The sequence below is a fragment of the Callospermophilus lateralis genome, chromosome 13 (genome assembly GCF_048772815.1).
Source record: "Callospermophilus lateralis isolate mCalLat2 chromosome 13, mCalLat2.hap1, whole genome shotgun sequence".
NCBI lineage: Eukaryota > Metazoa > Chordata > Mammalia > Rodentia > Sciuridae > Callospermophilus > Callospermophilus lateralis.
The window spans coordinates 66,247,060-66,257,845 of record NC_135317.1 but is presented as its reverse complement, the minus strand read 5'-3'; the positions used below and the strand labels follow the sequence as shown (position 1 = coordinate 66,257,845).

The window sequence follows — 10,786 nt, the reverse complement described above, 5'->3', positions numbered from 1 at the left end:
TTCCTTCTAAGCAAAGACTCATTACACACCTAACATTTTAAAGAGGTAGTCCTGGGGTGCTGTTCTCACTTCTTCCTTTTCATCTCTGTGCTTTTTGTTATCCACACACTCAGCTAAACTTCATAGGCAATGTTCCTTTATGCCAACTCACCTGTGGATGGGGGAGAAACAATCTTCAAAAGAGGTACACAAGGGACAGCTTTGATTTCTAGTTTCCAAATATTTGACTGGAGACCTGACCAAGAATGTCAGCTTCAAAATATTGGACTCTTCCTCCTTGTTGGAAATATTTTGGCACAGTTCACTGACTTCTTGAGAAGTCCTTGGAAATGACTGGTCCCTAGAGCAAGATGACTCTCTAGCTTCATTAAGAGTGCTCATTCTTTAGAGAATGTAATTCCAAATTCCCTTTTTGTATTGTCTCAGGACAATCCTGTTTGTGAAAATACCTTATGGTATTGCCCTCAATCTCAAAGTAAAGAGAAAGACTGTTTGCTTTGATGTAATCAGATTCTCTGGAATTTAATCCTATATCGTATTTATGGCTGAGCTAGCCATTCAAAATTAAAATGAACCTTTCATCCATGTGTATCATAAATGGGCATTTATCAGGATTATATGATTTTGCAATCCATCTGAATACGTAACCAGAATTTGTTTTCTTTCTGTTTCACTATGTAATTACCATGCAACAATAACAAAAGTGACATGTTTGAAGAACAGATAAAATGCTGTAAATTGGCCAGTAATGGTGATATTTCCTCATCTTCTGAAAAACCCATTTATTCTCTCTCAACAAATCAAGGCATTGTCAGCCCATACTCATCTTGTGGCCAGAGGGGCTCCACCAATTTCTGGATGTGAGTGAGTCTTGGAATGCAGATGAGGGCGACTAACGAAGGCTTTCAGCACAGGCAGCTGGTCTTTGCTTGCCTCAATTTCTAAATCATCCATAATGGGGCCAAGACCTCCCAAGCACTAAAAAGAGCGAGCTGACATGCTGGACAAACTGTTAATTTTTTCCTGAAGAAGCTGCTATATTGCACATCTGTCACTGCAGTGCAGACAATTACTCACTGAGTCGGGGAAAAAAAAATCTGCCGCTTGTTTCTAGCTGAGTTGTTAAGGGGCCTAATGGAAAAACACAATGGCGTGGGAGTCAACATGCTGGTTTCCCGTGTGCTCTGCAATTGTTTCCTCCGTTTGGAAGGCTGTCCTGTGGTATTAAAATAGGACAAGAAGACTAAGATGTGTTTTAAGAAATAAGAATTAGGAATAGTGTCATGAAAGCATCAGTGTATGAAGATGTGCGAGGGTCCAGAAGCAAGCTTTAGACGGTAGACCTCTGTATTCACTGCTGAGATCTAAAGACACTATTGCCAGTGTATTAGAAATGCTGTGCTTTTGCATTTTAAATCTCACACCATTTATGTTTGCTCCCAAGAGCTTCACATTCACCCCCAAATTATTTTATGACTTTCATACTTCCCATCTGCAACATGGTTTACTTGTATTTTTTCCATAATGGATTACAGCTACCCACGAGGAGCTACAGAAGTGCAGATTAGCACCATGGTCTCTAGCAGAACTGTTGTTTCCTTTCTTTTGTTTTTTTTTTTTTTAAACAAACAAACAAACAAACAAAAAAACTCAGTTGTCCAGTCTGTGAGATTCTGGCATATGAAAAAATTTATTTCACTAAGTGATTTGAAGAGTGTTTACTTTCAAAAAACATATATTGAGTTAGTTTGCTATTTTCCATTCTGTATTTACTAAAACATTGCTGTGTTCAAGAAGAATCAAAGTGTCTTAGAAATTTAATAGGAAGATGCAAACAAGATAGTCTGGGCAGTTTTTATTTGGGACACTATAGTCTTATCTCTACCTTCTCATAGCTGAAAAATCAAGCCTTACATGTGCTTTTAAAATGTCAAGTGATTTACTTTGAAAATCTGAAGTAAAGGGCACAAAAACACCAAAGAAACACACAAAAAAGCCTTTGCTACTTAACTTCATCCTTTAACAATTAAGGCGTAAACACACAGCATCCTGCAACACAACAGGAGTGAGGCCTGTGAATCTGAAATGATTTAAACTGTCTGACAAGTCAAAGACAGGAGACAACTCTAATGTACAGATAAAACTCAAAGTGGCAATAGTAGATCATACTCCTGGCAGTTAATGGCACTGACTCACTAGAGACAAATCTGGATCTACTTAAAACGTCAGGTGTGTAAAGTAATGAGTCTTTGCTTAGTAGGAACCCAGCAGAAGGAGTCTTCATGGTCCACTTGTCAGTTGAGTATATATTACTGCAAGTCTGTTAAATAAATGAGTATTTAATACCTGTTGGATGAAAGAAAAAATCCACGTACTTTAACAACTTAACTTTTTTGGGGAGCAAAGATAAAATTCAATCAAATAGTGAAGGTCTCTTGTAGCAAACAAAACTCAAACTTTGGTAACTATAGCAAAATATTTAAAATACTCAAGCAGGTTTATGAGAGATACAACTTTCCCAGAAGGAAATGGAGTGATTTTAACACATGTGCTTCTTTAAATGGTCAGAGAGAACTTGAACCTTGCTATGATGTTACAGTCACAGAATTCTTGAGTGGAAAGAGGCCTGCACCCAGTTAATCTAGTCCAGCTACAGGGGAAAACAAAAGTAAACAAGAAAATGTGTCAGGATAGGTCACAATCAGATATGAATACATCTGTGAGTCAAATATATTTACCAATGTTTTTCTCTAACTTTTTTTTAGATAAGAAACTTTTTCAAAGCTTAAAGTTCATAATTTAACTACATAAATTAATGTTAATTGTCACAAGGTAGTAATTTTAAAAACAGTAAAGTATGTTCACCTTTATTTTTTATTACTTTAAGGTTAAGAGGGAAACATTTAAAGCCTAAAGACAATGACTGCTTATAAATAACATTCTTAAAACATTGTTTTATTCTCTCACTTCTTTGTTGTACCTTAATATAGCTTTCTGCCAAAGGAAAAAAGGCTAAAAAAAGTCCAAGACATTCTTTACTAACAACTTCATTTTACAATATCAATTTAGATCACTTTTTTTTTTGAAAAACAAAACAGAGGTGAAAATAGCTTTTAAAACTATGTCAACAGTGATTCTTGCCTTTTATGAGACATCTGCATAAGATGAAATGTACTGAAGAGAAGCAACTGTCAGTTAATTAGGAGAATATCAATTCATAGTATTAAAATAAACATATTAATAAAATGCAATATTTTTCAATCATGTCTGTATTGTGTACATATGTGCACTGTAAACACACCTATATGTACACATCATCATGCCTATCTTCAACCCTACTGCTGAAACTTGCCTATCACCACAGTACAAGTTATAAAATCTATATGTTCAAATGCTAAGACAATAATTGGCAAATTTTAGTTAGGAAAGGGTTTTCTTTTAAAGAAGCGCCAGATAACTTACAAATAAGAGCAAACAAATTTGAGAAGAATGTAGCCTGAAAAATTGTACTTATGGAAAGGAAAGGAAAAAAGGAAATGATTCTAGCACATAGTTGGGTCAACATCAAGTATAAAGGAAAAGTACAAAGAAAAAAGAAATATTGTTAACATGGTCATGCTCAGCCTCTCTTGGATAATTTGGATAAGAAGTGAAGAGACCTACCTATGCACTTAAAAAGTTTTAGCACAACTAATGGATTTGTTAAATACAAAAGAATGGTTTAATGAGGGAGCAGAGGAAATTTCTTACTATTTTTTTAAGGAGGTATGAATGATGTATTCTAAATCATCAACTCCTTTGGAAGCTTTGAGGCGTATTACCTGAAAGAATTATAACTACATATAAAACATAAATCAGTGAGTTTCATATCTAAAAACCATTAGATTTCTATTAAAAATTGTTTTCTCCCATTAGTTTTAGGTACAATCAGAATATCAGATCTACGCTGATCTTTCTTAAAGACTGAATGGTGAAGGCAATTTCTATAGGGATAAGGGGTTAGCGTGGTGTGTTGTTTCTTCTCTACTTAGGGTGTTTATACGTATGTTCTGCATAGTTAAATACTTCACTAGAATACAAAATGTGTTAAGCAGTCTGTGGGCCATATACAGGCTCTAGGTAAAATAACTTTCTTCTGTTAGTGGAAAATATGAAGATGGGATTTTGCGGGTAGTAGAGAAGCTAAGTAAACATCTTAAAGGAGTTGCTTTAGAAGATTTGTACCTGTCTATGATGGCAGCAATAAAAAGCATTCATAAAGACTGTAATATTTAATTAAGGAGTCCCACTTTACCAGTTTGGTATATACACTGGTCTTCACTATTAGGGTTTTGCATCCATTAGAAAAAGGTAAAGTGAAAAACAACAGTCAAGTTCCAGGACCCTGACACCAGTGTTGCAATGGCCTCATTGTTAACAGTGGGTCCAAATGGGGCTTTTTGAAAATTCTGGGATTTTAAAAGATTTTCAGGCAATGGTATTAAAACAAAACAAAAACTTTTTGAATAGACCTTAGAACACTATTACAAAGAAATTTTAAGACCTATATGTAATCTCTCATTTCCTCCTCCTACTAAATAAGTAGAATGAACATTTAGAAGAAAAACTCATTAAAAAATGGCAAATTTCTAATGACAAACTTGTAGAAGGTAATCCTACAATAGGGTTATTATTTTATTTAGTATGAATGTTTCAAAAGAGCAAATCAACTTTTAGTCTATAGTTCCCTTAACACCCTGTCCTCTTACAATATCCCTAGGAAAAAATAATTCTTATTTAGCAAATCACCAATCAAATGGTTTGCTGAACTTCCCTTCCTCATTGGCAAAATTTTGTGTAAGGGATCACCTGAAAAGGGTCTTTTATATGCATTAACCTTCTCTACTGCTTTAAAAACTTTTTTTTTTGGCAATATGAAAAATTTTAGAATCTTATTAGGAAAGATGCTTCATATGGATTATCTCTACCTTTAATCAACCTGTAGAAACCATTTAATAATAATTATTAGTCCTTAGTAATAAAGATGATTACAAATCAACATTTTCTAAACTAAGAGCAATTTAGAATCTCTGATGCTATGAAGCAAATTATTCAGAAATAACTCCGTAAGAGGCGTAAAATAAATATGAGTTGTTTTGATAAAATTAACAGTTTAGATCTTAAAAAGGTTAAGGCCATTGCCAGAAATCTAAATTCTTGGGAGACCTATTTAAATTGATTCAATTTACTCCAATGATTTAAATTTAAAAATCAGTTTACTAAACTTGAGTTGATCTTAAAAAAATATTAGCCTTTGGGATGAGAGAGGTAGATGTCTGGATGAATAGAATTTACAGTTCAGTCATGGTGAATTTAAAAAATACATTTTTTCTTTCAATAATTATTTTATGTTCTAAACAAGGTAAATTTTATAATATCTGCATTAAAGTAATGTTGAGGGCACTCTGGTGATAACAATGATGAGGTTTATTTTTGTCACAATGTCTGAGGCAAACATTAATTGCTCTTTGTCATCTATGGACTTCTTACTACATTGTCCAAAGACAGAAAATTAATGGATTTCACTGGTCAAAAATCTTCAAAAGAAAGCCAAATTCAAGGAATATGAAACAGCCAAGTCTGTTAAGAGATTTACTTAGAACTCCACTGATGGGATGATTAGAGATACAATCCTTTCTGGACTATCCTATTTATTTTTCACATTTTTTACTGGTATAGTCTATCCTATTTTAGATAACAGTGCATGTGCTCACCTCTACCTGGGCATCATGCACAGACAAGAACTGAGCAAAGCATTAGAAAGCATTGACATCTGAGATCAAAATAAATAAAATAAATGAACTTTTCTTCATACTTAGAAACAGTTGGAAATTACTGAAAAAATGTATAGGGTTTATGTTTTCACTTTAGCACCATGAACTGTGATGAAATCTTTTTCTAACACGATGTTAGGACTATGTGCAGTTAGGAAACTAGAGTGATGAGTCTGAGGCAATGTAGATTTCTGCTTCAAAACCAGCAACCATATGATCATTTTAGAACTACGGGATAAGTGAATAAAAATTGTAAAACATTTTTCTTGGCTTTTTCTTCTTAGGCAGATTTTCCTGAACTGGGGGTAGTAGCTGTAGGAGTGCTTTTTGGTAGAGGAAATCCAAGTCCCAATCCTTTTGGCCTCTGCATGGCTTGAATTGGCTCAGAGATCCCCTTGCCATCTCTTCCAAGGCCTGACCCAGGTGTCCAGCCCATATTCTGAAGCATTCGGTTTCCAATGTTGTTTTCTAGAATTGGCTGGGCGTTTTCACCTACAAATCCTGAAATGAAAAAATGACAACATACTTTAGTATGGACACAGGTGAAGATCTTCCATGTTTCTCTCTCTCTCTCTCTTTTTTTTTTTTTTTGGTAAGGTCTCAGAGAGCATTGTTTATTCATTTTTGGGTATCTATTATCATAGAGGACACAATGGAAGAAAGATACCACTTAGAATTTCAATTCTACCATTTAGAAGCAGTGTAATTTAGTGGCTATTTAATTTCTCTGGGCTTCTGTTTTCTCATATGTAAAACAGGCACAACACAACATACACTGCCTATTGCACACAAAGGGATGAGATCTTGTATGTAAAAGAAAGTCCTCTGAAAACCATGAATATTCTACAAATGGATTTATTTTCATTACCAGGTTAGCCTTATGGGTATTCTGAAAATTGCTGAGTTTACACCCTATATGCCTGGGACTTGACATGCAATAAAATCAAAATTAATATGAAACCAAACCAAACAAAAAGCACAACTGATGACATCCTGAATTCCTAGGAATTTACACTCTTATGATCCTCTTCTTGTCACTCACTATTCAGTCTCTTGCATTCCTTCTTCTCTTCACACTTCATGTTTTAAGGTAAACAGAATCAGGTCAAGAGGGAAAATCAGAGAAAATAATATTGAATACATACATCTTCACAACAGTCCTCCTTAAGTCTCTTAAAGATTTGCAGGATGACTGTTGTATATACATACCACCTCAATCCTGGTATTTCAAGTATTTCTGCTCTCAAATATACATAGTGTCTTCTAGACAGATGGAAATGGGCAGCTTAATACTCTCAAAGGCTCATGATTCAGACATCTCCTTGGTATCAACATAATCCTCCCTCCCCTCCACCTCTTTCCCGTCATCACTGATCTCCTCGTGACTCAGGATTATGAGAGTAATTTCTTCCCTACTCCTACACTCTTCCACCTGAAGACAAAAAGTTTTGGAACTCTCTTTTCTACTCCACTGAGATTCTGTCAGGATGGTAATATAAGGCACAGAAGGATCTTCAAGCATCAATAACAATAATAAAAACATTACCTATGGGGCATCACACTGTAGTACTGTCTATCTCCTGGTCTGGGTGGTGTGTACACATATGGCCAAGTTATTATTGTTCTTAAAACTGCAAAAATACATTTTGATGTTACTGTGGTATACTTATTTCATATGAAAAAAGAAATGTCACTGTTGAACCAGTGGTATACCTTATCTTGTAATTTGTATCTGTCATTCTGAGTTGCAGAACAAGAAAAAGTGCTAGAGATAAATTTTAGTAATTATAACTCTTAACTACTGTGGAGTAATTATCAATTGATTTTGAAGGTCCTTTATCAAACATTTTGGTATTCTCATTATTCATATAGTTTAGGATTGAAAATGTTAACAATAATATCTTTGTCACTTGCTAAATTCAATACAGGGAGTAAGAACTAAGTTATACAATAATCATTTGGCTTTAAACTTATCAAACGGATTCTTAGTTCATTGAAACAAGTACCTTGACATAGAATGGCAAAAAAAAATCTCTGAGAACATGCAGTTAGAATAGTAGTGACTGATTTAAAGAGAAAACTTTTGACTAACAATAATTTACTGTTTGATCAGGACAAATAAGCATAAATAGGGATTATGTGTGTGTGTGTGTGTGTGTGTGTGTGTGTGTGTATGTATGTGTATGAGAGAGAATAAAGGATGGATGGAGTTCTTGGTTATAAAAAAAAAAGAACAGCCTTTTATCAAAAATCATGCTAATATAACAAAAAAGCAATTGGGTTTTTATTTTGAAATTATGATTATGGTGGCAACCCAGTTGTGTACAAAAGAGCAGCTGCTGATCAGGTATGCCAGGGCAATGCTTTAGCATTTTGTATACTATTCCTGATTTTTCAATGATTACCATGAGTTAATTTAATTCTGTCCATAAGCTAAAATCAGATCAGAGGTCTAATGCTGCTGTAGGCTACACATCTGTTTATTTTTGGTATAACAGCTTGCAAAAGTTCAACTTCAAAATTTGTTTAATATTTAAGAAAAAAATATGAGGCCAATTTAAAATCTTTCTACAGATGGCTAAATGATGGTCAATTTTCATTTCCAAAGTGAATAGCAAGTGATAACTGATTCACTATGATATTTTAAAATGCTGGTATTTTAAGCATCGAGGCTTAGGTGTGGTCACTCTACTCTCAAGCATGTAATTTTATAAAAATGGAAAAAACCTCATTCCCTCTCATTTTTTTTAAATGCTGGTTTCATTTCTTGTTTTCCTAAAGATAAAGTAAAATGAAGCAGTTTCTTGTACTTAGAAAAAATAAAGAAAAAAGGACATTTAATTCCTCAAATCTAAGTCTTTTCATATAGAAACACAATCTTAAAAAAAAAAAAAGTAACAGATACTTCATTTTTCAAGGAAAATGATTCTACAGCGAGATCCCCTGTTGGTCTCTCATCCTTATTTTATGAGATTAAGACCTGGGAGTGGAACAACTCAGTCTCAACACAGTATCTACCACTACCATAATTTCCTTTTCGTTTGCTCCTGGCAGTGCTAAATCCTTTAAGTCCTTTCCTAGAAGGCTCTCCTTTGCTTGGGCAATTGTAGCAAAATGTAGCCTACTAACCCTTCTGCATGCTCCTGCTCCCAGCCCTGCCTGCTGGATCTCATATCTATTACAGCCAAGTCAGTCCTTTCCCCTCAAATCTTCCAAAGAGTACTGTGGAGGGCAATTCACTTGCGTAATTGGCTCAAGAGATGAAAATCTTGTATCGGCCTCTCTTAGCCACTAATCTATCCAGCTGACTGCAAGCCTAATTGGCAGCTTGTTTAGTAATTTGGCTCCGAAAGTGTTGTATTGATGTTGGATCAACAGCCAATAGAAGGGGAGGTGACACATGCTGCTTCCCATATAACAGCCAGTGGACTCCGCCTCTGTCCCTGCCCTGTGTTCAGAGGCATTTATTAGTTCACGATCACTCTTTCTTCCCTCTTCTTTTCCGTATGACTTTACTGAGTGGTACAGCTATTATTATTGTTAGTGATGTTATTTAAATGTTGAGTTACAACACTGTACTCTTCTCAGTAATTTAGGGACATAGGTTTTTCATAATAAGAACTCAAGGGATAGCATTAACTAAGCACAATTTGAGAAGTGAGAAAGTGGTTGTCAAATGTTTTATTTCAATTGCTAATACAAAAAAGCCCCATTAATTCAGACTATTCTGTATTTTATCTGAAATGTCAGACATTTTTCATTGTGACTCACTGAATAAAATCAGTTTGAATAACTAATTGCTTAAAAATACAATATACTTGTTTTATAAATAATAGAAATTCAATGCAAAACCGTTTCTTTCTCTTAAGTGATGAAAACTTTGAATCAAAGACAGGATCTGTTATTGCCCTTGGAAGAGCGAGTGTTCGGAGGACTAGATGCTTTGGTTATACAAAACTATATTTCTTAGAGAATGATTATGGAATAAAGAATATGCACTTTCACAAAAGTAAGTCTTACAACAAGAAACTGTAGTTGCAATGGTACAGTGGGCTGTTTATAGTCTGTTTACTATGGTCTGTTTACTATGTATTAGGCATGTGGAACACTGGGTTATATATGTGACATCATTTCTATTCCTTATAACTATTGGCGAGGGGGGAATAACCACCTCCTCACCCCCGGTACTGGGGATTGAACCCAGGGGCACTCTGCCACTGAGCTACATCCGCTCCTATTCCTCTTAATTTTTTATTTTTTTTTTAAATCTGGAGACAGGGTATCATTAAGTTGCCAATGCTGGTCTCAAAATTGCAGTTTCAGGCAACTCCTAAGGCAGTTTCCCAAGATTCTGGGATTATAGGTGTACGCCACCATGCCAGGCCAAGGAAGAATTCTTAATGGTCCTCAGAGAGATGAAGTTACATGATGGCACAGCAAATAAGTAACAATTCAAACTTTGGTTAAGCTTACTCCAAAAGCATACATACCTTCCAATAATTCCACTGTCTTCCTATGATGCATTCTTAAATGCCCCAGTAACAACGTGAACTTTGCACATTTGAGTCCAAATGTTAGCCTTTCTGTTGAATCAGAATTAAACTCTTGTAATCAAGTTTCTATCATTTCTTCTGCCACATTTTCCCAACCAACTGGTATTTGATTCTCTTCCAAAGTTTCCAACTCCTAGAAATCTTACTAGTTTAAACAAGCATGACAAGTTTGACTAAAGAGACTGCAATACCTCAAGATTCATTCTGCTATAAATCCAGCTACTCTAGTTTTCTTTGGCTACTATTTAAATTATGTTTTAGTTGTATTTATTATAAAAAGCATACACTGGGTTTTATTCTTTTATGCCCTGAATTTAACTGATGCCTTTACTCCATTTACATTCATTGTGATTACTGATATGCCTGGGTTTATCTTTACTATGTAATTTATATTACTTAACGCTGTTAACCTAGCTTTTT

General features: G+C 34.7%; 1 protein-coding gene across 1 annotated transcript in view; it reads right to left on the bottom strand.

Annotated features, from left to right (window-relative positions):
- Nucleotides 1-5,859: 5,859 nt before the first annotated feature.
- Gpatch2 (G-patch domain containing 2) overlaps nucleotides 5,860-10,786 on the bottom strand; it is a 171,509-nt gene continuing 166,582 nt past the window's right edge. The window contains exon 10 of the mRNA XM_076873097.1: nucleotides 5,860-6,314. Coding sequence (XP_076729212.1) covers nucleotides 6,094-6,314 — 221 coding nt within the window. The 3' untranslated portion in view covers nucleotides 5,860-6,093. The remainder of the gene's footprint in view (nucleotides 6,315-10,786) is intronic.